The sequence below is a fragment of the Chelonoidis abingdonii genome, chromosome 10 (genome assembly GCF_003597395.2).
Source record: "Chelonoidis abingdonii isolate Lonesome George chromosome 10, CheloAbing_2.0, whole genome shotgun sequence".
Lineage (NCBI taxonomy): Eukaryota > Metazoa > Chordata > Testudines > Testudinidae > Chelonoidis > Chelonoidis abingdonii.
Genome location: NC_133778.1, coordinates 80,308,920 through 80,336,281, shown reverse-complemented (window position 1 = coordinate 80,336,281; position 27,362 = coordinate 80,308,920). Strand labels below are relative to the sequence as shown.

Here is a 27,362-nt window from a genome sequence, read left to right as displayed (position 1 = left end):
TTTTTATTATAAATTCTACATTTTGCTTTTAAATATAGCCACAGAATGAACACTGGTTACAAGGACCCATTCCCTCACACCCCCTTCCCCCCTCCTTTCCTGGATGTTCTTAGGAAGAGATTAACACATTTTTATCACCAGGCCTCCTACAGACCTACCAGCAATGAAAAGCCACCCGCTGCTACCAGCACTGGTGCCTCAAATTCTCTTGTGGACATAGTACTCACGGAGAGGGCAGGCATATGAGCACATGCATACAACATCCCTTCCCTGCCCCACACCCTGAAAGAAAATTTGGGGTCCAAATTGTTGTGATCCATTTGTGCTCCTACCATGCAACAATGCCTTGGTTAGCAATACGTGGCAGCCTGTTTGCTGGATACTTTGGCAGGGGCTCTTTAGAACAACGTTAGCACCATTTGAACGTGGGTGGCTGCCATGTGGGCCATGCACACAACCCTGTAGCCCACAGGATGCTGCGCTGCGCATGGGATTCCCAATGAAATGCAGGACAAGGGGGCCGACATTTTGCTTTGGCAGCCTACCAGGAGTGTATCTAATTTACATCAAAGCAAACTGCAGCCACCCACATGAGACACGGTGTTCTCCGAGGAAGGACACTGCTTGTTAGGGGCTACACTGCTCTGGTAAAGGGGGTGAGAACAGGCTCTATTTGGGCCAGTTTGGCATTCACTGGGCTAGGAGGAGGTTTTTGGGAAGTGCCTCTATATTATCTACTCAATAAATAATCTAACGCTTCTCAAACCTGGGATTTGAAAGCAGATCGTCCCAGCTTGAAAGAGGCCAGGAGGGGCTACCATTAAAAATTCACAGACAATCCACCACTCCCCTGCTCAATGGAGCATTCCATGGAAGTCATACAGAGTGCAGAAGTGTCCATCGAGTCCATGCTTTGAACAGTCAAACAGTGACAGAGCTACCAACGCCTCTGGAGCCTACCCTGCCCCACACAGACAGGGGAAAGGGGGGGGGGGGCGATTAGCCCACACACAATACAGGGGCACAGCCGAAGTCCAGCTTCAACTGCCGTCGTGGGGCCAGAGAACTCTCCAAAATGCTCTGCCCAAGGGGTGCAGCAAGGAAATCGCTGGGCCTCTGCTCCCACCCCTGGTTATCTCAGCTGAGTTTTCTGAAGTACAAGTTGCTGCTGATTTAAAAGCGCTGCTGTCAGTTATGAGAAATCCAGTCAAGGGGCTGCGCCTGGGTGTGTGCTGAGCTGACAGTCTCAGCTCTGGAAAAGAGAGTGCTGTCTGGGAGGCAGGGGAGCACGGCAAGGCATCCTGCCTCTGCACTCAGGCTAGACAGACTCCCACCCTGGGCCCATATTCCAGGGACTGGTGGCCACGGCCATGCAGCCTCTCACTTTCCATATGCTCCTCGACTGCAGCACCCCAAGTGAGAATTGATAGAAGAGGCTGCAACAGCCCTGTACATACAGACAAGTCTCATCTTACGCTGGGGTTACGTTCCGCTGTCAGCGTGTAAAGCGAAAATTGTGTATAGTCAAAATGACATTGAGTGTAATGGCGGGCGGAATCGCCAGCACTACAGGTACAGTATTGAAATTGTTATTTTGCTTTTTTTGTTTTTGCTGACTACACAAAGCTGAATTTGTGTGTGTTAAATGCATGTAAGATGAGACTCACCTGCAGATAAGATTCCCGCTCCTCCACTTCCTCTAGCCAAGGACCCTCACGCTGCAGGGTCTACGTGCAATGAGGACACAGAGTTCCCTGCTCAGGCAGTCTCAGCCAGACCCTGGGGTACGTGAAGACAGTACGAGGGTTACGAAAGTGAGAGGGGTTGTACGTACTGGGGGCGACGACAGGCAGGACTCCAGGCAGCGTTGCTCTTGGGCGTGTTGGTCTATATGCCCAAGGCAGAGCCTGAAGTTCCACTGCCCATCATTTCACAGAGGTTCTTTCCACATACACCTGCAGTGCTCCACTGTCTGTGCGGAGACAGAGCTAGCCTGAACAGGTCTAGGGTACGTACTGAGCCTTCATCTGCTGGCTCAGACATTTCTGCTGGGTTGTGCGCACAAGCTACCAAGTCAGTTTACAGCTCCCCCATGAGAGTCAGTAGAGCCTCTCTTATTCCCATGCCAGAGCTACGGCCAAGGATGCCCATTCCCTGCTCCAGGAACACAACAGGAGCCTTTTCAGGGAGGGACTAGAGCTAGGATGGCCTGTGGCTGCGAGACAGAACCTAGTCCACAGTACACTCTGGGACAGCCCCAGGAAGTGCTGGGTACACAACTGGGCTAGAACAGGAGGAGCTTCCAACAGGCCTGCTTGAGAGGACAGGACCTGAGGTGGCTCTTCAGTCCCTCACACTGCCCTGAAAGCTCCCAGACCCAACTAGGGCAGCCCTGCCAGAGGAGGAGCGGGTTCCCCGGGCAGCAGTGAACGATTCTGTGCTGGGACTGGAACTGAGATGCCAAGTGCTCACAGCAGGGACAAGCCAAGGACGGGTGGTAGAGTGGAGTTGTAGTGGCCCGGCCTTGGGCGGGGGGCACTTGGGACGTAAAGTGCAGTAAGAGATTACAGAACACTGCCTAAGAACAGCCTTTAGTTATCTAAAAAATTAGATTGGGGGGGCGGGGGTCCCTCTCACACAGTTACTGTCTGCGCAGCCCCTCGGACTAGGGCCACAAAACAGTCTCACCCATAAAACAATCAGACTCTTCTCTGCTGCACAAGCCAAGTTTATAAACTCCTCCCAAGCCACCGGAAAGCCAGCCAGCTGCCACAGTGAGACACTATACAAGAGGAAGCGGCACTCAGGGGTTTGGCTTGGTCATGCTTATTTAGAGCACGATGGTTTGAGGAGCCATCCGTGTGCCACAGAGTTAAAGACAGGAGAAAACCAGGGCAAGGAGCAACTGGTCCAGCCCTGGAAGCTGCTCCATTCCCAGCAGTGGTCTCCAAGGCAGGGAGGGAGCATAATTCAGGCCAGACACATAGGGAAATGCCCGACACTTGGTTTGATGGAGAGGATACAACAATCTGGTATCAGGCTCACATGCCCCTTCCTGCATCCACCCACCTTTCCTTGCTGGTAGGAAGTGGCCTGCCTCTGCTCTTCCCTGAACCCGGAGATCTGAGTTGTAGTTCCTTCCCCTCCCCCCATCCAGCTCAATCAAAGACAGTTGAAGTTATTTACACTTTTAGCCATTTAAAAACCCAATAAAATAAGATTGCATCTGTCCTACCAGGGATGTGGGGATAGCAGCAGCTACATCTAGCTCAGTACTCTGCGTGCAAAACGAAAGACAAACAGAAGACAGACCAAAATACTGCACCATCACTAGGAAGCTTTTGCTGGGGTTGGTGTTACAACTGCAGCCTGGTTCCTCTCCTCACTCAGACCGAGGAAGGCTGGGCTGGGCAGGATGGGTTATTCCAGACACAGCGCCCGAACACAGCCTTTGCGCCATCCTGATCAACATGAATATCTAAAACGGACTGGACATCACTGCACGAGTCCGTCCATCCTTCCTTCCGGGGAGGACGAGGAAAGAGGGGACAACAGAGATGACCTAAGACAAAGAGGCCGCTGACGCTGACTCCTCTGGATCCTCTTGCTTTGGCAGCTCGGAAAATGCAGGCTGGGAGGAAGCTGGAACTGGAGTGATGGGTGATTCCTGCACTTCCCGCTCTCCTCCAAGCCCCATCTCTACATCCATTTGCTCCAGCTCCCTCTGATCCAGTAGCTCAAAGTCATCCACTTCCCCCTCCTCCTCCCGGAGAGCTCCAGTCTCCATCCCCACCACCTCGGTCTCTGACAGCTGTGCCTGGAAGTTCAGTTTCTCTTCAGGATCAGTGGGGAGGAACTCGGAGAGGGAAGGCCCCTCGCTAGCTTCAGAGGAGCGCAGCAAGGCCGAGAGGGTGTTCTGCACCACCGTGGTGATGGCAGTGGTGACAATCTCCTCACTTAGTGCATCGATGCAGAGGCCCAGGCCGGGGGCAGCAGCAGTCTGCGGCTCTGTGCCGCCTGGCGCCACTTGCCCATTCCCATTGAAGTGCGTATTTACAAAATGGAGAGGAGAAGCTAGATGGAGAACGGATAGGTCAGACTCCACAGCTTCCTTTTCCACAGAGTCCAGCTCGTGGGCAGCATGGGCAAGCTCAGCGCCCAGTGGCAGGCCGAAGGCATCATCGTCGCTCTGTGGCCCCAGGTCTCTGGAATGATACTCTTCTACGGAGGGGAACTCTGCCAGGTCCTTGGCAAAGGACTCCTCCGGCTCGCTGTGCAGGCTCTGCTGATCCAGGTCTGAAAGGCACAGCCAGGCAACGGCATTAGCTGTAGCTCTTGGGTGCTTCTCCTACCCTCCACAGTCCCAGTCCCTTTGACCCAAGCTGTGCGTCTGCCTGCGCCAGCAGAGAGAACAGCAGATCTTTGCCCCCTGGGGCTGCTCCTTCCTGGTTAGCGTGGAAGCAGGAGTTGCCCTGTACACCCACGAGAGGAGTGCTTGAGGGTTTGGATTCGCTCCTCCACAATTCAGCTTCTTCCTGACTAGGAGCCACCTCCCTTCACTCTGCCCCACATGTGGGGTGTCACCTGACCACCCCCTTCTTGCCGTTCTCCACCTGCCACTGGGCCTGTTCATGCCCAGAACTCCTGTCACACTTCCAGTCTCTTCCTCCTCAAACCCACCCCAAAGTGGGTGACGAGCTACACTCCCATGGATTACCCAGTCCCCGTGACTCCTCCTGCACACACCCAGCCAGCCCCGTGATCCTGTCGTCACCAGCACACAGCCCTCATCAGAGCCAGCGAGCGCGACGGGGCAAGGCCTCTGGCTTTGTTTTGCACAATGCCACGCACAGCTTGGGCGGCAGAGCACACGTCAGCACTTGGCTGGGCTTGCCTGCACCTCTGCTCATTGGCAGAGCCCCCGAGGACTGCGCTGCCTCCCTTTCCAGAGTTAGCAGGGAGCAGGGCAGGGCAGGGCATGGAGCGGGATCATCCGGGCAGCAGAGATCAGATAGCCAGAGCAGTCATGGCTATCGGGGAACCCATGAGAAGATGTGCTGCTGCTAACGCCTCCCCACCCAAGGCAGCAACTGGGCAGAGCCCATCCCCATGGGGGCTGGGCTAACAGCCCGACTAGGAGAGTTTCAAACACTCAGAAATGACAACATACAGACTCCCAGCCCGGTGATGGGGGAGATGGAGCATGGCACCTTCACTGCCAAGTGAGGGTCTCCTGGCTCCCTTCCGGCCCTTTCCCCCTGCAAATAGACTGGTTCTCCCCCTGCCCTCCAGGGGCCTGTCCCAGCTCCAGGGGCGGAGGAAGGGACAGCGATGGCCTGTTCCTACCAGACAGCTGTTTCAGGACAAAGCATGGGGTGAGGGTGGGAATTACCTTCAGACACATCAGTCAGCTGCGGGGTGGTGGCCCTGGAGACAGAGAAGCCCCCACTCTCCAGGATGGAGGCCTCCTCATCAGAGAGCTCAGAGTCTGTAATCGCCAGCGCTAGAGCGGTCTTCTTCACATCCACCTGTGGTGGAGGAGAGCAGAGAGGACAGTTAGGTTTGGGTGCCAAGCTGGCAACCCTTCCTGCTGGCTCCTCTGCACAGACCAGAGCCGCAGGGGCAGAAGGTACCTGCCAGATGAACTGTTACACGGGGTTCTCACGCTGTACGAGCAGGGGGCTGGGCAGAATCCTCATTACACTGTCCACGCCCAGGCTCATCCTTGCTGCTCCTGGAGTGAGCTCGGATGGGTTTGCATCCTGCCAGTGCCCCACATGGAGGGCCCAGTGAAATCCTGCGAGCCCTAGAAATCCCCACAGCAGGGGATTCTCCCCCCTCCTGTGATGGCTTCAGCACTGTCGTAAAGGGTAGGGCCCCCTTCCACACTAGTGCCAACAGGCCATGCCAAAAAGGACATCCACACATGCAGCAGCAGCAGGCACTGCAGATGCTTCCATGTAATCCACAGCTTCGCACCTCCCAGCCCAGCTTCTCCTTCCACTGGCAACTGCAGCAAAACCAGACACCTGCCCTGATGACCCCATCAGTGTGGAAATAAATGGGACTACACATCTCCCATCTACTAAGCAAGTGTGAGTGGCGGGGAACAGCTCCATGACCCTTTACCCTAGCTGTGGTCAGGGTTCCAGGAAATAGCAAGCCATCTGCGCCACCAGCACCGCTGCCTGCAGAGACAGGTGCAGGGTGACTTCCTCCTGAGCCCATCGAGGCTACTCTAGTCATTGGCTCGAGGGGGCAGGAGAGCAGGGCAAGGCATTCCCTTACTCCAGGGCTCAAGTGCGCCAGTTCCACAAGGGTCTTGGGGCTTTGCACTCCACCACACTGCTCCTGGGGCTACCTCACAAGCAGGCTCCTGGTGACAGCCCCTCCACAGAGGCAGCTCGCACCCCTCCCTTAGCATCTGCTGGTGACTTTCCAACCCCTGCCAGAGCCCAGAGGCCAGGGACGACTTGCACAGCTCTGCTGCTGGTTACCAGTGTGGCTGCATTCTGACCAACCCACTGTTCCTGGCTCTCTGGGGAGGTGTTGGCAGAGAGAAGAGGGCTCCTCTGCAGCCCTTACCACTGGGGAGTAGCCAGACAGCTCCGCCTCGCTCTCACTCTCGGTCTCCGCCATTGGCTCATCGCCGGCCATGGGCTCACTCTTTCCTTGGCGCTCTGTGTGCGGAAATGGAAGAAGCTTTACTGAGCGGCACTGGGCTCAGAATCCTGGAAAGGGAGGGAAGGAGCTGCGGGGTCCCATTTGGTCCATCCCCACCCCTGACCAAAGAACCAGGTCAGGTTTGTTCCCTTCAGCCCTTTTGCTAGAGTTCTGCCCAGCCCAGCCAAGCATCCCAAGTAATGGAGCTCTCCCCGCTTCCCCTAGGAACCTCTTTCACTGCTTGACAGGTCACTTACAAGCCGTGTCTCCCCATACTTTGCTCAGTTTTACCCCTCCCTTCCCCTGCTATTTCCCCCTCCTCCTCGGGGAGGGCACTTCTCAGGCATTCCACACCTATTATGACTTGCCAGTGCTATTTTCCCAGCCGGCCAAGGCAGAGAGAACTGAGAAAAGGCACTGCCTTACTTCTCTTCTCGTGCTTCAGGTGCAGGGTCTCTGCTTTCATACTGTAGTCCAGTTTCATCAGGACAGGTTCCAGCCGAGTGTACATCCTCTGGATCAGCTCATGGTAAACCACCAGTGGCCAGAGCAGAATGCTGAGCACTGGAAAGGCAGAGAGAACCCAGAACACATTAGCCATTCGGAAAGGGGTTAATAAGAGAGAAAATATAACATCACAATATAAATCCATGGCATGCCCACACCTTGAATACTGCAGGCACTTCTAGTCACCTGATCTAAAAAAAGATGTACTAGAATTGGAAAAGGTACAGCAAAGGGCAACCAAAATGAGGAGGGGTATAGAACAGCTTCCATATGAGGAGAGAACAGACAGTTTAGGTCTGTTCTGCTTGGAAAAGAGACGACTAAGAGGGGATATGACAGGTCTATAAAATCATGACTGGTGTGGAGAGAGTGAATCGGGAAGTGTTACTTACCCCTCCACATAACACAAGAACCAGTGGTCACCCAATGAAATTGATAGGCAGCAGGTTTAAAACAAACATAAGGAAGTACTTCTTCAGTCAGCCTGTGGAACTCACTGCCAGGGGATGTTGTGAAGGCCAAAACTATAACTGAGCTAAAAAAAGAACTAGAGAAGTTCCTGGAAGGTAGGTCCATCAATAGCTCTTAGCTAAAATGGCTAGAGGTGCAACCCCAGGCTCCCAACGTCCCTAAAACCTCTCTCACTGCCAAAAGCTAGGACTGGATGAAAGGGGATGGATCAGTTGATAGTTGCCCTGTTCTGTTCATTCCCTCTGGGGCACCTCGTACTGGCCGCTGTCAGAGACAGGATACGGGGTTGGGTGGACCTTCGGTCTGACTCACTGTGGCCGCTCTTACTCTAGGAAAGGAACAACAGGCCAATTCTCCCAGCAGCCAGGCGTATGAGTGCCAGGAATGGAACCCGATGTCAGCTGAAGAGCAGTCTGATGGCACTGGCTTCACCCTTACAGGTCTGTCAATGCACCTCACTCCTGATCTGCAGCACCATCCTATTATTCCAGGGCTGCTTTCATCCACAAACGGCTTTGCCCATGCACAGCAGTCCTTCCCTGTCACACCTGTTTTTCCAAAGCCTGAGCTCTCTGTAGCTTGCTCAATACACCTCATTCCTGACCTCTGAGCTGGAGTATAGCTGGGGGTTAATTCAAGTGACTGACTTCTGAAAGGGCAGCAGCAGCCTAGGCCTTACAAGCAAGGCTGTGCCACGACGGAAAGCCAGTGTGCTGAACACCTGAGTGACCCGATAAGCTAACACGTCCACTGGAGCAGGGGAAGAGTAAGCAGATCAGCAGTCCAAGTTTCCAAACTGTTGCCCTGACTATAGAAGGAAGTTCTTTAGGGTGATCTTAAGATAGCCAAGTACTTACATTTCCTTCCAATTTTACCTCCTGCTGCCTGTAACACTTTGTACACATTTTCTTTCCCCAGCAATTTTTTCATTTCAAACCTGGTAGACATGGACTTGTTCTCTGCTGAAGTTTCAGAGTGACACTGCATTTCTCTGCTTCCCTGCAGGAACACCTGCTTCACTGAGCATGTGTGAGAGACAGGGCGGATGAGGTAATAGCTTTCATTGGACCAACACCTCGCCCACCGTGTCTCTCTAGTACCATGGCCAACACACCTACAGCTACACTGCATGTAATCACCCAGCAGCGCAGATCTGGGGAGCGGGTCCATTAGTTGAGCTTGGCTCCCTCTGCTGCATCGCACTGCAGGTCCTACATCAGGGGTAGCAACCTATGGCACACGTGCCAAAGGCAGCACGCGAGCTGATTTTCAGCGGCACTCACACTGCCCGGGTCCTGGCCAGTAGTCCAGGGGGCTCTGCATTTTAATTTAATTTTAAATGAAGCTTCTTAAACATTCTGAAACCTTATTTACTTTATATACAACCACAGTTTAGCTATATATAGAAAGAGACCTTCTAAAAAGGTTAATATATATGACTGGCACGCGAAACCTTAAACTAGAGTGAATAAATGAAGACTCGGCACAGCACTTCTGAAAGGTTGCTGACCCCTGTCCTACATAAACAGTGTGCAAGCGAATGACCTGAGGTGGCAGGGAGGTGAGGGGTTATGCACCTCACTTTATCTGGTATGGGCTGTGGGATATGAAAGAATCGTGAGCACACTTCTATCAACTTATCAAATGACTCTGGCAAGACATGACAAGTCTCAGCTGACACGAAGGGGCCACTTATACTCACAGATGATGGAGGAGATCATTATGCCTGGAACATAGTGTCCAACCATAGCCAGCATCAGGCATCCCGAACAAACCCTCGCACAGAACTGGGGAAACAAAGGGGTGAGGGATTAACAAAACAGACAAGAGGCAAAGACGCCACCCCTGCAGCAGGGGCAAGAGATTTGCTCAGCACTATTTCTCACCTTAAAATATTGTAACGCAAATTTAACACACAAAAGTCTGATCCAACCCAATGACTTGTTCTGGCCTAGCTTTGTGCTGAGCTCCTGGCACTAATGGTCAGAACTCAAACTTCCCAGCCCTGGGGAGAAGCAGAGTGAAGTGCAAAAAAGCAAGTCAGTGTAGATGAGACGTAGGGAAACCTAAGAACCCGTGACCACCCCTCTGTCCCCCGACTAAAGAACCTTTATGGGAATGTCCTAAACCGGCTCACTTCCAAAGTTCAACACAGTCTCCTGGAAGAAAGATAGGATATATTATAATTAGGCATTAGATAGTGCTGTTCACTTGCAGATTAACATTTTATAGAAGAGTCTATACTGTCCCTCCTGTTACCAGATGGGGAAACCAAGCCATAGAGATGTTAGATGATTTGTTCACAATCCATGGTGCCCTGTCCACTCCCTGGTAGGCTCATCTGGAATTGGTGGGCGTGTGACCGTCCAGCCCAGGCTCTTCTGCTCTTTGCAAGGGGAATCGGCCCTTCTCATGGGTTAGATGATGGTTCTAGGGTACTGGAGGTCTGTCAAAGGGATCTGGGCTGGAGAGACTGGCACTCAGCGTGAGCTGAAATGCTGGTTCGCCAAGTAAAGGAAGCCATATAGAAGAGTTCGGTGCACTCTGAGTCTCATCTTCTAACTAATTCAAACTCAACACTAGAGGAAACCAGACTATGTTTACGGCATCTGTCTTGAGTTGCTTCTCCCCTGCCTCTGGCTGAATATTGTAACTGTGGAGTCACCTGTCTGAGAATGGGGTATAGCCAGCAACAGAAATATAGTAAAACCCCACTTGTTTCTATAACTTGAGCGCACTGGATTCTGCCAAGCCTACTACAAAGGTAGCCTGTGCGGATGTCATTGACCTTCGGTGATGTCAAGGTCCTAATACAGGCCAGAACCAAGACCCGGCTACAAGGAGGTAATTCCTCTCCGAACGACACCTGGCACATCCATCAACCCCTAGGTTCATGCCAGATTCTTTCACGCATTCAGGAGCCCTGCCCACCACTGCACAATGGGTTTGGAGAACAGCAGCTTGAGGGTGCTGCTTGCAAGAGAGCTACAAACAGCTTCCAGAGCTGAACGGAGCCAGGATAGGGCAAAAGCCGTAATCGGGCAAACTTCCTACAGACTAGAAATCGAGGAACCAAAGAAACAAAGAGCTGGCCACTCCCATAAGGGGTTAAGCTTGGCCCCAGCTCACAGGTGCTGGGAATACAATTATTCATTAGCAAAGCTTCTCCTCCCTGAAGTCTGGGCAGGGTGGGATAAAAGAAGAGCACCCACAATCATCAGTGAAAATCTTGCCCTAAGGTTCCTCCCATCCCTCAGGTCATCTGAGGAGCCCCTGACGACAAGAGGAACACCTCCAGCAGAGGCGGAGTGGCATGGCCCAAGTTTACCTTGGCAGGGTTTTGCCTCTTGTACTGTAGCAGCTCCTGCAGGTACAACCGGAGGGTGACCCAGCTCTCAGCCAGGCAGTAGCACAGCTCGGAGACGCTGAGAAGGTGAGGCTGTGCTCCGGCCGTCACGCTCTCACTAGAGAAACAGATACAAGTGTCAGAGGACAAACCTTCAACGCACCCCACTTCATTTGGGGGTACAACAGCAATAGGGAAGCAGAGCTCCCTTTCAAGGGCTTCATACTATTGAGGTGCATCTCAAATTTAACTTCACTAATGACACCTCTCTGATTTGCCCACCCCACTCCAACCTCAGACAGGGTCTGACGAGGGACAGCTGAACCACGCTGAAAGAGTGGGGACCCAGGCATCTTGCTGCAAAACACAGCACCTCCTCGCAAACAGCAACATCCCATGTCACAGGTCAAGAGGCGAAACATCAGAGCTGGGATTAAACCTCAGGGAGCTCCTAGCATGCAGCCCTAGGTAACAAATGCCCTGGAACGCTGGGTGACCGTGCTGCCCATAACCAATGGCTAAGCACTGGGGGCTGAAGCATGCAATTACAGGTGGCTCATATTCTCTACAAAAGCCAATTCCAGGGATTTCCTTCTCCCTGGGGATTCTTAAAATAGCTTGGGACAGATCCTCTTTGCCTGAGCTTTAGGGAAAAATCCTGGACATTCCGAGTGCTAGAAGCACACAGACATTTGGAGGGGATCAAGGTTTCCTGGAATCTCAAAATGCTGTTCCTGAGCAAATGAAGCAAACAGCTCCCACTGTGGAAGGAGGAACCATTGCAAACCCTGCTGTGTGTCAGCTAAAGAACAGGCATTTCAGGAACCATGCACACAAACACACTACAGTGTGACGGGGGAGCAATCCTGAGCAAGGGCAAAGGGGGGGCAAGCAGAGAAGGACAGACAAAATCACCACACTGAACTCACCACCTCACTGCCCCCTTTCCTAAGAGGTCACAAGTGAGCCTACCTGTCCCCTCCTGGCTCCTCCAAGGGCTGTGCTGTAGAGACAGAGCAGGAAAGATTTGTTAGCCAAGTGAAAACTAAAACACGACAGCTTAATTGCTAGGAGCTGAGCAGAGAATTAGCCTGGGGATCTCCCTGTGCGCAGGAATCAGGCTAGAGATGGCTTTTGGGTTTGCAGGTCTTTACGTGCAGAGATAAGCGGGAACGCTTCCTGGTAAAGGTTTGCTTTCAGCACCACAGTGGCTGAAGCATTGCACACAGCCCAGATTCAGCCCACAGAGGTCTGCAATGGGGCCAGTGGCTGCACTTGTCTCAGACCCCAGCAGGCAATGCAGTCAGGCCACAGATTCCATCTCCACTAGGAACCAATACAGATTGACTTGGAGTTCTGAATGCTGGGCCTGTTAGCTTCCACAGACTGCAACAATGTATTGAAGACAAGAGCAGCTGCACTCTCAGGTGCATCCCTTGAGCTCCCAACAAGGCACCAATGAGGCTCCCGAGCTGGGCTAAATAGGAGCTCAGAGGCTGTTTGAAAACTGAATAGCGAAGTCCCTGAACATGGTTCATCTGATGCCCTGGGCTGCCAGCTACGTGCTGCATTTCCTTTAGCACCCTCCACCCTAGAAGTGTAACTCTGACCCCCCCTGGGAAACAGACACTATTTACCATTTGTCCTACCAAAGTACCCAGGGCCCCACTGTACTGATGCAAGTCAGGCTGTTGGAGGGCTTGGGAATCTGACTAACGTTGACTGCCCGAGACATCTCTCCAGCCCAGCTTGGGGGACAGACTCGGGGACAATGAAGCAGGGCTTCTGTGCAGCACTGAAGGCATTTCCTGATGCTTGTACAATTCCAGGCTCTGACCGGATTTTTCCCCCCTCAAACATCCAAAAAGTGCAATACAAACGAAGGGCAGTTGTTGGCTGAATTTAGGGCTGGAATTCAAGCTGTATGCAAAACACAGGTTCCCACACCCTGTATGAACCAAAGGGTTTGGAATCTCTCCCTGGAGTCTTGTTCATCAGGAAGTGGAAGTGGTTGGTCTAGTCCAGTCTCACCTCCCAGCTGAGTGAGATGCAAAAAGAAACAAGCATTCTTCCCCGTGGAGAGTGCTAAGTGAGACCTGGACTTCTCAGACTTAACTCTCTCCAGCGGTCCTGACGCAGAGATGGAAGCTGTTCTGTTTAACAGATCTGTTCGCTGTACACTGGCCCTAGAAATGACAGTGGTGGGCAAGTCAGTCAAACTCTTCCCTTTGCTGCAAGTCCAAACTGACAGGCTCTTGAGCTGTGCACTGGAGTGGGAGACAGCGTGCAGAGGCAAGGAGGCAATCCTTTGAGTCTGTGACCCAGATTCCCATAATCAGCCCTGTCAGCTGCCCAGTCACGCTCCTTGCCAGTCTGCATTCTGGCGGCTATTTCATCAGCTCAGCAGGCACACACCGAGAGCCATGGTTTTCTGCCACAGCATGAGATGTAAGCATCGTTACTTCAGCCGTTTCGCTGTGCTGAGAGTCTACCTCTCTTGTAGTAGATGCAAAACGCTTGCTGTCTATCCCGTCTCCATGTTGAGATGTCTCAGAGGTGCTGCTGCATCACAGCACAGAAATCCAGCTCTCTGAGGTGCCGCTGCCACCTGCACTACACCAATGTCACTCTGGAAGTTGTGTTTGGCACCAGCATTCTTTTGTTTGTTTGCTGCATTAGGTGGTAGCGCCTGCACTGTTATCGCATTGGCCTATCGCTGCCACCTCTCCTATTTCCTGGGGCATAGCACCAGGGCTGTGAAATTCCCCAGGATCCCAGTGCCGGCAGTGCAGCAGACCCTGCCACAAGCAATGGCAGAGTGACTGAATCTCTGGCAATGGAGGGTGTGACAGGCTCAGCATAAGATCCTAACTCTGTACACCTACTGATTGTTCTTTACCAGTGGATTTCGGTTGCCACATGACTGTGGTGAATACTGGGGGGCCAGGGTGTCACAGGGGGAATGAGATGACTTCTTCCAGAACTGCTGACTCCAAATTATTTTGAACCCAGCTCCAAATCAATGGTGGCTCTGGGAGACGCAGAATGGCAGCATATTCTTGGTGTCTACCGCAGCTGACCAAAGTACAACCGAAATCCAAGAACTAGGGGTCACCAAATGAAATTAATAGGCAGCAGGTTTAAAACAAATAAAAGGAAGTTCTTCCTCATACAGCGCACAGTCAACTTGTGGAACTCCTTACCTGAGGAGGTTGTGAAGGTTAGGACTATAATGGGGTTTACAAGAGAACTGGATAAATTCATGGTGGTTAACTCCATTAAAGGCTATTAGCCAGGATGGGTAAGGAATGTTGTCCCTCGCCTCCGTTTGTCGAGGATGGAGATGGATGGCAGGAGAGAGATCACTTGATCATTGCCTGTTAGGTTCACTCCCTCTGGGGCACCTGGCATTGGCCACTGTCGGTAGACAGGATACTGGGCTACATGGACCTTTGGTCTGACCCAGTACGGCCGTTCTTATGCTCTTCCTGAGATATCATCCGCCATCATCCCAATTAAATCAGTGGGAGGTTAGACAGCGTATTCAGGACAGCCAGCAGGCCTTAAACATCTGTCCAGAACAGTAATGCCTGCTGACATTTCACAGTAAACATTTACATTAACCTACAACCAGTGTAAACACAGCTTGACACACCAGATTCCATCTAAGAGACGCAACTGCTAGTATTCAGGTCAGGGGATGGCGCCTGCGGTTCCTCAGCTCTTAGAAATTCCCAGTGCAAACTCTGCTAGAAAGCAGGCCCCCTTTTTAAAAGGGTACCAGGCACTCATTTATGTCCTAGTTATTATCCATACAGAATGCAGCTACTGAGCCAGGCCTCCACCCTGGTGCTGGAGTGTGACTTGAGGTGTTTTCCAGTCACAAGAGGATCTGGACTCTGGGAGAAGTGAACTTCATGGGTGGAGGCAGAAGCATTAACCCCAGATGCAAATCTCCCGACTCCCAGTCGGTCACATACTCTATTCAAATCCCTTCTTGTACACTTATGCATAGACCTTAAATATCAAGACCAAAAAAAAACGTAGGAATGATCTGCACTTCCTTCAGCTCTGCCTGTCATCTGGTCAGCCAGCAGATTGCGGTTCCAGGGTGTTTGGTCTAACAGACCACAAGATCCTGGGTGCAAGTCTCTCTCTCTTGGTTCTGTACAGTGCTCTAGTAACGATCCTTATTTGATCCTCATTGCAGGAAGCACCTTCATGTTTCTGTGACATTGCAAGAGAGTTTTGAATGGAAAGAGGAGGAAGTGGCTACAGAGCACAGAATGCACCCATTCCATTCTGATACGGCTCCTAACATGCTGTGCTTCTCTGTGCTCGTGTCGTGGGCCATGATTGTGTGGCAAGTGACTCACTGAAGAATAAAAGCTGATGTTTTGTACCAGCTTTCATCCACAAGAGGAATTACTGAGGACGCTCAGTCTCCCATGATGCTCCAGACTGACATACTGGTTTTGAGGAGTGTGCGTGTGTGTATATGTAGACACTCGTACAGGTGCCGTACTGACCTGTTTCTTGCTCTGCAGGAAGTACGAACCCTGAAGCTACCAGGCTGCCATTCTGGGTTTAAACTGGAGGCCAGACTCGGACAAGAGCCGTTACACGCTCAGCTGTGGCACACGGCACTAGGAGGCCCCTTAGTGCCGGAACATAGCTCTTCCCTCGCGGGAGCTAAGGACATTTGGTACAACGGACTACACTGAACTCCAGGTTGTGACCTAAGTGGGTAAATCAGGAAGGAGGGCTAAGGTTGGCTTAACGATGTCTCTCATGGGTGTGAAAAATTCACACTCCTGAGCAAGGTGGCTAGGCTGCTCTAAGTCTTAGGTGTACACTAGCCCTCAGAGTAAGGTGTGATTGGTGGCCATCTAGTGTGAGCCCCTCCTTCAGCTACATACAAACCTGTTACCTACAGTCTATTCATTTAATAAATGTAGCTGCAGGAGGGGCTCACACTAGATGGCCACCAATCACACCTTGCTTGAATATTCTTCCTTGCTGCTACTCTGAGGCCTGGTGTGAAGTAACAAAAAACAATTAGGGATTATGGAACTGCTTCTGTGTGGAGAGATTAAAAACGACTGGGACTGTTCAGCTTAGAAAAAGAGACGAACTAAGGTGGTATGTAATTGATTCCATTTAACCAATTCTAGCTCTCATCTTTATCTTTTTCCTTTTATGAATAAACCTTTAGATTTTAGATCCTAAAGGATTGGCAACAGCATGATTTGTGGGTAAGATCTGATGTGTATATTGAGCTGGGTCTGGGGCTTGGTCCTTTGGGATTGAGAGAATCTTTTTCTTTTACTGGGCTGTTGGTTTTCATAACCATTCATCCCCAGGATGTGTGGAACTGGTGGTGATACTGGGAGACTGGAGTGTCTAAGGAAATTGCTTGTGTGATTTGTGGTTAGCCAGTGGGGTGAAACCGAAGTCATTTTTGTCTGGCTGGTTTGGTTTGCCTTAGAGGTGGAAAAACCCCAGCCTAGGGCTGTGACTGCCCTGTTTGAGCAATTGGTCCTGATTTGGCACACTCAGTTAGGTCCTGCCAGAACCACATCGTCATACCTCCCTCTGTTGCTTTCTTTTAAAACCAGAAACTCAGATTCTGACAGATATTTTAAAATCTCTAGAAGTAGGGGGTCAAGATTGTTACAAATGGTAGAGATGCTGATGTATTGTGTCATCCACAGTTGACACTGAAGGGGATGATAGGCAGGCCCAAGAGGGCTAACTGAGCCCCATACCGAACAGATGAACTAGTCCAGGGGTCAGCAACCTTTCAGAAGCGGTGTGCCGAGTCTTCATTTATTCACTCTAATTTAAGGTTTTGCATGCCAGTAATACATTTTAATGTTTTTTAGGTCTCTCTCTATGTCTATATATTATATAACTAAACTAGTGTTGTATTGTAAAATAAACAAAGTTTTCAAAATGTTTAAGAAACTTCATTTAAAATTAAATTGTTGATCTTACGCTGCCGGCCCACTCCTGGTCTGGGGTTCTGTTCACTAGGCCAGCAGCAGGCTGAGCGGGGCCTGTGGCTGGGACCCCGGCTGGCAAGGGTCCAGCAGCCAGAACCCAGACCAGCAGCAGGCTGTGCAGCGCTGGCAGCCAGGACCCCCGACCGGCAGTGGGGCGAGTGGCTCCCCCTACTGCCGCTCAGGGGTTCCATCTGCCGGCTCCTACCAGCTGGGATCCCAGCTGCTGGACCCCGCTCAGCCCGCTGCCAAGCTGGGGTCCCAGCCCTGCCCACAACCCCTGCCGGTCTGGGGTTCTGGCTGCTGGACCTACCTTCTCCCTGGTTCTGGCCCATTCTCTTCCTCTCTTTGCACTGAGCTGAGGGTGGGAGTGCACTGAGCACAGGGCTGAGGATGAAGGGTCTCACCAGGAGCTAAAATGAGGGAGGGGGCTCAAGGCAGACGGTTTGGGTGTGGGGCACGTACCTGGACAGCTCCCATTTGACGTGAGGGGTGCTGGTGGGAATGTGTGTGGGGGGGTGCAGGAGCCCTCATTTGGTGCTCAGGGTGGGGATGTGGCACGGCTGGATGAGGGGATGCAAAAGTCAGGGCAGAGAGCTGAGGACATGTGAGGGGGGGTGCAGATGTCAGGGAAGTGGGGGCTGGGTATATGTGGGGGTGCCAGAGTCAGGGCTGGGGTCATGGGGGGTGTGAAGTGAAGGAGTCAAGCAGAAGGCTGTGTGTGTATGAGGGAGGTACAGGGCCCAGGGCAGAGGACTGGGAGGCTGTGCAGGGCTGGGACCCAGAGGGCTGGGGGCAGAGGGCTGGAGTCAGGGCTGGGTATGTGGGGGGGCATAGGAGTCAGGGCAGAGAGGGGGCTGGGTATGTGTGGGGGCACCAGAGTCAGGGCTGGGGTTGTGGAGGGGTGTGAAGAAATCAAGCAGAAGTCTGAGTGTGTATGAGGGAGGTACAGGGCCCAGGGCAGAGGGCTGTGGTGGGGGTCAGGGCCCAGGGCAGAGGGCTGGGTGACTGCCCCCCTCAGAACTCCCAACCCCCTCGCTCCTTGTCCCCAGACTACCCCCTCCTGGGACCCCTGCCCCTAACTGCCCCCTAAAACCCCATCCCCTATCTAAACCTCCCTGCTCTTTGTCCCCTGACTGCCCCCCAGGACCCTACCCTCTACCTGCCCCCTGACTGCCCGAACCCTTATCCACACCCCCACCCCCAGACAGACCCCTGGGACTCCCATGCCCCATCCAACTGCTCCCCGCCCCCTGACAGGACCCCCAGAACTCCCAACCCATACAACCCTCCCCCTGCTCCCTGCCTGCTGCAACCCCTCTCCACACCCCTGCCTCCTGACAGCCCCCGCCCCGAACTTCCGACTCATCCAACCCCCCCAGGTCCTTGTCCCCTGACCACCCGCTCCAGAGACCCCTCACCTTAACTGCCCCCGCCCCCCCAGGACCCTCCTTGCTCCCTGTCCCCTGACACCTATCCACTTCCTGCCTCCAAAAGGCCCCGGAACTCCCATGCTCCATCCACCCACCCTGCTCCCTGACTGCCCCCTCCAGAGACCCCCCTGGGATCTCACCCCCATCCAACCCACCCTTCTCCTTGTCCCCTGACTGCCACCACCCCTTATCCACCCTCCCCAGCCCCGGACCCGTTACCAGGAGGCTCCAAGCAGAGCCAGATACACTATTCCACGGGAGTGCACAGCCCCGCCCCTCAGAGCGCTGCGCACGTGGCAGCAGGGCTCTGGGTCAGCAGGAAGCATCTTTCCCTCCCTGTGGAGCCAAACGCTGCTCCATGGGAGTGCACAGCCCCGGCCCCCAGAGCTCTGTGCACAAGGCGGCAGGGCTCCAGGGGAGGGGAGAAGGGGGGGAGGAGCTGGCGGTTTGCTGCGCTCGGCCAGTGTTCCTGCTCGGGACCATGGACCCCGCGACTTACTGCACCGGGCAGGATTTTTAATGGCACGGGGGAGTCCCAACAGGCAGTCACATGCCATTAAAAATTGGCATGCGTGCCACCTTTGCTGATGGCACACGTGCCATAGGTTGCCGACCCCCGATCTAGTCCAACCCCCTGCTCGAAGCAGGACCAATCCCCAAATCCCTAAATAGCCCCCTCAAGAATTGAACTCACAATCCTGGGTTTAGCAGGCCAGCGCTCAGACCACTGAGCTATCCCTCCCCCCCACCAAACTGAATTGCTGTCAGCAACTTCCAACTGACTGAGGCAGTTGTATCAACCCCCAGACAGGCATTCTGACTGCACCAGCCATTGTTGCCTCCTATTTGCACGTGCTCCAACCTGCCAAGGAGTCTGCCCAAGCTGGTTTGTGGATTTGAGCACGCTCAGTGCAATGGAGGCAAAACAAGGCCCTGAAGAAAGGGAAGGAGGGGACCTATGGTACCCATAACGGTCAGGGAATACCAGCATTTGTCCACGACCCAGCAGTTGTAGCCCCATGATTCCCCAGCTACAGCAATATGCATCACCTACCAGAGAAGTCAAACAGGAATCTGGGCTTCCACCTCTCCAGCAAGAGAATTCCAAGCAGAGAGATGCTGAGAAGAAAGAGAGGTCGCAGAGAAGTGGAGGAAAACAACCTGGGAAACCAAACAGAGCCATCATTAGCTGATGCACTGGGAAGAAAGCTGTGAGCCCCTGTTACTAAGATGAATCCATAACTACGGCTTTGTGGGCAGACGGACTTGCCCCTCTCTGCCAGACTTCCTTCCCCCGCTGCAGAATAAGGACAGCTGCACAAGTACAAATCCTCACAAGTACAAATGCTACACACTGTATAACTGACGCTTTAGGAGGTGCGTTGGGAAGACTAGCTCAGTTTCGAAAAGAGCTGTGGTGACAGATGAAGCATCGGTTTCTAAACTGTCATCAGATGGCATTAGATTGCAACAGAAACTGATCCAGAATCTGCTTCCAAACACTAGTTCTTTTGCTGGTCCTCTCCCCCACTGATCCGAGCATGGGTCACATGCAGCATGTGGCCCTACCACTCAGCTGATATAGATGGATTGGATCCCAGGCTCTTCCATCTCCCGCACCGACATTCTGGCCTGTACCCAACAGCCCCAGAGATCCACGCTCACCCCTAGCTAGAGGGGCTGTCTCCTCCCAAGGCAGAAATCAACACTTCATAAACTCAACAGTAAAAGATGCCACCCCCCAACTCCAGCCCCATTCTTCTTGGTTTCTCACTCCCCAGCAGCAAGTAAAGAAAGGTTAAGTCTCCTTCCAGACTCCCTCCAGAGCCCGTCAACCCCATCCTTGGGCCAACCACAGGCTGAAGAGGGTGTGATACACTCCTCAGCCTCTATGCTTTCAAGCTGAAGGTCCTCTCGGCCCAGGGAGCATAAAACCACACTCGGCTTCACCTTGCTAGAAACACTCATCAAGAGATTAACCTCAAACAGGGAAGTGCACTAGAAATCCAGACTAGATAACCAGGAGGTGCACGCATCTCACTGTGCAAAGCAACGGAGAGCTGAACGCCAGGGTAAAACAAAGCATCAGAAGTTAGAGAGCTCAGAAGAGAGATTAGGTCTTATTAAGGGCCATGCAAAACAACCTCCCTTTCCCTTCAGTGAGGCCAACACGGAACTGCTACCGTCTCTTCTCTTGGGGTGATGATTCTACAGCTAGTAGCACACCAGCTCAGGAAGTTTTTCCTACTGTTCATCTTAAATGTCTCTCTTCTGAATTTCAGCTCATAATCGCCAATTACAGCCCCCGTGGGACTGTACTCCGGCCTCCCCCCACCTGCAGCACTTAAACCATTCTGTGTACAGTGCGTGTGTCCCACACCCCATTTTAATCCACTGTAATTGTTGCTTAGCCAAACTAGATACATTTAGCTCCTTTAATCTTTCCTAATACACCAGCCTCCCAGCGTAGCTCCAGCTTCAAAGCTCTGCTTTGGGTTTACCCTCTATATTCAGCACATTAGTTCATAGTCATTTAAGGAAATGCATATTATGCAAGTTTCTAGCTGGGTAATTTTAAGGCAGAGGGAACAGTAATAGAAGATGATTTAAATGAGTGATTGGTCAAGTACCTTTTTTCTTCCCATAATTTTAGATTCAATTGTTCATTGTTTTGGCATTTAAAAAAAAAAAAGATTTTCTGACCAATTTTGTCCTTTTCTGTTTGGAAGACCACAGACCGAACATTTTGCCAAAAAAAGCAGACTCACTGTTTACATGAGCAAACAGGATGTTTTTCATTCCAGTCCACAGCTTGGTTCTGCCACTCATCCTACATTTGTTAATGCTGCTGTGTGGGGGGGGGAGGAGCGGGATGAAAGGAATGTGCCAGGACAGAAATACAGAGCAGCTACAGGCTCAGCAAGAGCCCCAGGTCCCCAAACACTGAGATCAATTAGTGGAGGAACCAAGGTGGTATGCAGCGCCTCCTTCCACCTAGAACATTACTAGGGTTACTAACCTACTGTGACCATGGGATGAAGTGCACTAATATAGCAAGGACAAAGAACTTAACTAGAAACACGCCTGGGCGAGGCTCCAATTAGCTACAGCTGCCAGCAGGAGCAAGCACTTTATCATCATAGGCCAAATCCTGTAGAAGCCCTTGGCACCTCCCTGGCAGCAGGGAGAGGCCTGTTTGTGCTTGTCAAATGAAAGCAGCAGGGTTACTCCAGGCTAAACACAAGCCACACACTTTTGTGTTACGGACTGTGGCTGATCTCATCTTGAATACAGAAGTGCAGCCCATGGACCAAGGGGGCATTAGACAGACAGAACATCTGCACAGAGGCCTCCTCTTTGGACAAGATGGCATATTGTATGCTGGGACCCCTACTACCCATGGTTTGCACTGCCATACTCAAGGCAGATGCAAAGGACTGTTTTATGCAAGCTAGACGCCAGCTGGTAAGGTGTCAGCGTAACTCCTGGGTGGGCACATTTTGAATGTTCCCACAGTGAAGGATATTTGCTGCTTCATCCTCCCTCCCTGCTCACTATACCATTGATTTTTTACAGTCTCCCATATTAGGTACATCCTCCCAGGAGTATACAGAGCACTTCTCTGTCACTATTGCATGTGTTTAATAGCTGATGTGATCCCAAGAGAAGAGTGTTGTACTTCAGTCTTTTAAAAACATTTTGGAGAATTTTATTTCTCGGAAAAGGTGAGACTTCGTACTCTGAAAGGCAGTGTAAGCTCTCACCACCTCACTTCAGCTGTACCTCTCCAGCGTGACCCATCAACACCATTAATTAATTTTGGAGTCGACAAGACAGCTCGGCTAATGCACCTCAATCCTAACCTGCAGCATCCTCCACTAATGCAGCCCTGGATCATTCTAGCTGCTGCTACCATTGCTAGACATAACAATGGTTTTGCGATTTGGCAGCAACTCAATTTCATTTCTCTTTCCACTGCTCACATTACCTTGTAAACATCTGCATGCAACTGCCCACAATGGTTTTCTAGCTTTGCATTTTACCCACTGTTCTCACACACTTTCTGCTCTGAGACAGTCAGGAGATTTGCCCTGACTTAGCCTACAGCATACTTTGGGACACTGGGTCATTCCAGGCTTTGTTTTAGTCTCCCCTCAAGCCTCTCTCACTTCAGACCATCCAGGTTCTCGGAAGACATCCCAAAGTGTGTTTAGAAACGCTTTTCTGTAATGAGGTTCTATAGAACGTCACCTGAAGTTCCATTTACACTTCAAAATAGGAATTTTCGGGTTTGGCTACACTTGCAGCTGTACAGTGCTAGGAGTTAAAGCTGTCTTCGTACAGCTGTGTAGGGAAATTGCTGCAGTGTGGCCATACTGACAGCTACCAGGGCTGCAGTGTGGCCACATTTGCAGCGGTGTTGGGAGTGGTGCATTATGGGCAGCTATCCCAGCGTTCAAGTGGCTGCAACTCTGCTTTTCAAAAGGGGGTGGTGGAGTGTGACAGGGAGCATGGTGGGGGGAGATAGAGTGGATTTTTAGAGGCGACACTGTGTCAGCTCCCTGCCTTGCAAATTCCAACCACCTCCCCTACCCCTCTCTCATTCCCTCTTAAATGCAAATAGCCTTCAGACCAGATAAGCAGCTGCTCCAACGGACTCCCCCCGCCCTCCTGTTTCTGTCCTCAAGCAAACACTAGCTGTGAATATTCCCTGCCTGCCTCTGCTCAAGCTAACAACTGCTGTTTGTTTTTTAGATAAGCAGCTCCCGGGCTTGAGTTCACAACAAAACAAAGAGTTCTTAGTTAAAAGCATTATGGGAAAATTCCAGAGCTCAGTTACAGCATAGTAAGACTAATCACTGTTTACACTGGCACTCCAGCTCTGCAGCACCAGTGCTATTCTCTTTATTCCTCTTCTCCATGTGGAGTACAACCAGCGCTGTAGCCAGGGAGATACAGCGCTCTATGTGCCCTGCCTGTGTAGACAGGGAGTAAGTTACAGTGCTGTAAAGCCACCACCAGCACTGTAACTCAAGTGAAGCCAAGTCCTTAGATTTCTATAAAGATCATGAGGCGAATACACCCTGGCAATTGATGCATGAGAGAATTATAGAACTGGGCACTGAACTGCTCACACCCAGCTTTATACTGACCATTAAGCCAAAGGAAACCGGTTCATTGGCCTCAAGCTGGGGACATGTGAACTCTGCCCAACTCACATAAACAACTTGCCAGGAGTTCCAGGGACTCCCTAAATTTAAATAAAATTGAGCAGCCCCGAGACTACCAGTGACATCACAAGATACCTTATCTTGGGCTATGCAGCCTAGCTGCAATTTGAGATCTGCATCTCCTCCACTAACTGCACCTCAGAGAAGTGGGCAACAGCAGAGCACAGAGCCGAACTCCATGGACCACTTTTCTTTCTGTCTTACAACAGGGCTGCACTTGTCCCTGTTCAGAAGTGATAGTGCATTCAGTCCCCTAGGGAGAAAGTGAAAAACACTTGTCTCACCCAAATCTAAAGCAACACCTGTTTTCCCTGAACAAGTAGCACTGACCAGGCTCTGGAGAGAATTCCAGCTCTCTCACCGCAGTAGCGTCACCATGAGATGGCATATGTGAGGAAGGGACAAGGCAGGAACAAGAACCTACACTGGGGCAGAGAGCCCCACTCTTCACAAATGCACAAGATTTGTACCGCATCTCCCCAAGGAAACAGTCTGAACGCAGCATCCGGTTTTCTGGGCGGTTTCTGCTGCTTTCCGACCTCGCGTTCCAGTGGGAACAATCAACTGAGGCACCAGGAGAGGAGGAAGATGAGAACAACAGCACGTAAAATCCTTAAAAGACCAGTCAGGAGACGCACCTCAATGGACGCATCACTGCGGGGCTGAATTCCCCTCCCGAGCAAGGCACCAGCTCGAACGTGAGCCGCCCGGCACCTGCAGTCACAGCCAACGGGCCTGGGCACAACCAGGGACCCGACATCGGCATCACCCCAGCAGCATTTAGTGCCACTTAGTGGGGAGCGCCCTGCTCACACTGGGGGGCTCGGAAATCCCCAGCCCCCCGCCCCTCCCTTCCCCCCCGCCGCCTGCCCTGCTCACACTGGGGGGCTCCGAAATTCCCAGCCCCCCGCCCGCCCCCTTCCCTTCCCGATTCCGCCTCAACACTGGGGGGCTCGGAAATCCCAAGCCCCCGCCCCTCTTCCCCCCCGCCGCCTGCCCTGCCACACTGCGGGGGCTCCAAAATCCCCAGCCCCCGCCCTTCCCCCCCGTCACACTGGGGGGCTCGGGAAATCCCCAACCCCGCCCCCCCGCTCACACTGGGGGCCCTCGAAATCCAGCCCCCCGCCCCCCCAGCCTCGGGAGCGCCCTCCTTCCCCCCGCCCACAAATGGGGGGCTCGGAAATTCCCCAGCCCCGCCTCACACTGGGGGCTCGGAAATCCCCAAGCCCCCCGCCCCCCCCGCTCACACTGGGGGGCCGAAATCCCCAGCCCCCACCGCTCACACTGGGCTCGGGGAAAATCCCCAGCCCCCGCCCCCTCCCCCCCGCCCTTCCGATCCACACTGGGGGGCTCGGAAATCCCCAGCCCCCGCCCCCCTTCCCCCCCGCCCCCTCCCCTGCTCACACTGGGGGAACTCGGAAATCCACAGCCCCCCCCCGCTCACCACTGGGGGGTCGGAAATCCCCAGCCCCCGCCCCCCCAGCCTCGCGCCCTCCTTCCCCCGCCCGAACTGGGGGGCTCGAAATCCCAGCCCCCCCGCTCACACTGGGGGCTCGGAAATCCCCCGCCCCCGCCCCCCCGCTCACACTGGGGGGCTCGGAAAATCCCCAGCCCCCCCGCGCTCCACACTGGGGGCTCGGAAATCCCCAGCCCCGCCGCCCCCCCTTCCCCCCGCCCCTCCCCTGCTCACACTGGGGGGCTCGGGGTGGAAAATCCCCAGCCCCCCGCTCCACCAACAGGGGCGCCCCCCGATCCCGCCGGCCCCGTCCCGCTTGTCGACCAGGGACTGAAGCAGCGGCCCTCTCCCAGACCAGCACCCGCTGCCGCACGCCCGCCAGCGCCGCTCCCAGCCCCGCAGCCGCTGCCGCAAGCCGCCCCCCCGCCGCAGGCCCGCTCCATGGCACTCTTCGGGGCCCGGCCGGCCTCCTCCGCGCGGCCCCGCGCACCCCGCCGCCCGCCATGGCGCCTCGGCTGCGGCCCCGCGCGCCGACCCGGCCTGCGCGCTCCCTCAGCACGTGACCCAGGACGTATGCGGCGCGCGCTAGCGCCCAGCTCTACACCACGTGTTACTGCCGGGCTAGCCCTCAGCACGTGACACCGGGGACTGGACTGCGCATGCTCCGGTTTTCCTCGTCCCTCGGAGGGGTAGGGCCGTGGGTCACCTTTATCCAACTGCGCATGCGTGCTCCTTGCTGCTGGGCGGGGCTCACAAGGGGCAGCTGCTCTTGTCGGGGGAGGGTGTTCCCAAGCCCCGCCCCCTTGCATGGCCCTTAGTTGGGAGGGGAAAGCAGGGCAGCACCCCAGGGAGTCCCTGCAGCCCAGGCCGTGTGCCCTGTGTTCTGGCTTGGGGTCTGCACCCCTCTGGGCCTTTCCCTGGGACCAAACTCGGGCTGCTGGGGCCCATCTGCCGAGACCTGCGGCAGCCTGTCAATCCCACTAGTGCGGGTCTTACAGGCCAAATAATTTGGGCCCAGCCTCCCTTGCAGAGCCGTCCATCATCCTCCCTCAAAAGACTTGCTATCCAATCTCTCCGGCATGTCTGTTACCACCAGGGTCCCCTCAATTACTCCTTTCCTGGGCAGGGAACTGGATAAATTCATGGTGGTTAAGTCCATTAATGGCTATTAGCCAGGATGGGTAAGGAATGGTGTCCCTAGCCTCTGTGTGTCAGAGGATGGAGAGGGATGGCAGGAGAGAGATCACTTGATCATTGTTAGGTTCACTCCCTCTGGGGCACCTGGCACTGGCCACTGTCAGTAGAAAGATACTGGGCTGGATGGACCTTTAGTCTGACCTGCTACGGCTGTTCTGATGTTCTTATGTAGGGGGTGAACAGGGGCCACTACCACCCTGGCTGCTGTTTCTGAGTGTCCCAATTTCCTCACTACAATCTCACCCGACATGGGGGTTGACAAAATACCATCTCACTGTGGCAGGCCCAGATATCCTTGTGACAAAACTCACCATGGGCGAGTTTATCCCCAAAAGATGGCAGCTTTGAAGTGGAGGGGGAACTGCTGTTCCCCGCTGGTTACTGGACATTTCTCAGTTACTGGGATGATGCCGGCCCTGGGTGCAGAATGTGACATTTAATCCCTTGATCACTTCCCTGCATGTGCCAAAGTGACAGTTTCTCATCACGTTTGTACCCACAAGCAAGAATGACCCCAGGGGCAGGTTTGTCCTGGCAGATAACTGGGGAGGATATTAACCTCTCAAGTCCTCCAGCTACTTATAAACTGCCAGGAGGTAATAATGTTCCATCCTTTACCCCTGTGGCCTGCCATCCAGAGGAGCAGGAAGCATTTCACACACATTGATCAGGTTGCGCAGTCCCCAAGTGGTGAGCTGCCCTCCCCAGCTTGCAGAGAGGGGAACCTGAGGCCCAGAGGAGAAGTGACTCAGTCAGGGTCACATCCCCGGGAGCCGGAGCTGCTAAGAGAACCCATGAGTCCTGGCTCCCAGCCCAGTGTTTGACCCGGCCCATCCTGCTTCTCACTCAGCTGCCCGGTGGGATGGGGGCTCGGCGCTGTACCTCGCGGGTCCCCCAGCTGGCTGCGCCCCATCAGACTCAGGGGCACAAGCACGAGGTGCCCCATCCCCGCGGTATCCGGGCGCTGAGTAAGGAGGCCGCAGAAGAGCCCGGCGCTTCGCTGGCTGGTGAATCACCGCCGGGAGCTTCCGGGCCGGGCTGCGCTGAGACACCGCC

General features: G+C 53.4%; 1 protein-coding gene across 2 annotated transcripts; it reads right to left on the bottom strand.

Annotated features, from left to right (window-relative positions):
- Positions 1–27,353, bottom strand: RETREG2 (reticulophagy regulator family member 2). 2 transcript variants are annotated; one of them, XM_032791637.2, is made up of 9 exons: positions 27,189–27,353; positions 19,477–19,583; positions 11,960–11,990; positions 10,970–11,105; positions 9,344–9,428; positions 7,090–7,227; positions 6,586–6,680; positions 5,393–5,528; positions 1–4,296 (listed from the first exon to the last, which is right to left on the bottom strand). In XM_032791637.2, the coding sequence occupies exons 5-9, from the start codon at positions 9,396–9,398 to the stop codon at positions 3,563–3,565; spliced, it is 1,158 nt and encodes a 385-aa protein (XP_032647528.2). In that variant the 5' UTR covers positions 9,399–9,428; positions 10,970–11,105; positions 11,960–11,990; positions 19,477–19,583; positions 27,189–27,353; the 3' UTR covers positions 1–3,562. The 2 variants fall into 2 exon arrangements, with proteins under 2 accessions (XP_032647528.2, XP_074926439.1); XM_075070338.1 differs by lacking the exons at positions 10,970–11,105; positions 11,960–11,990; positions 19,477–19,583; positions 27,189–27,353 and adding an exon at positions 10,430–10,618.
- Positions 27,354–27,362: the final 9 nt, after the last annotated feature.

Bases quoted from the DNA above. Each gene is read 5' to 3' on its own strand.
- RETREG2 (XM_075070338.1), bottom strand. From the start codon at position 10,516: ATGTGCCAGGTGTCGTTCGGAGAGGAATTACCTCCTTGTAGCCGGGTC. The intron at 9,429-10,429 runs GTCAATGACATC...TTGTTTCCCCAG, and splicing joins GGACCTTGACATCACCGAAG to TTCTGTGCGAGGGTTTGTTC. The intron at 5,529-6,585 runs GTAAGGGCTGCA...CCTCCACCACAG, and splicing joins TGTCTGGCTACTCCCCAGTG to GTGGATGTGAAGAAGACCGC.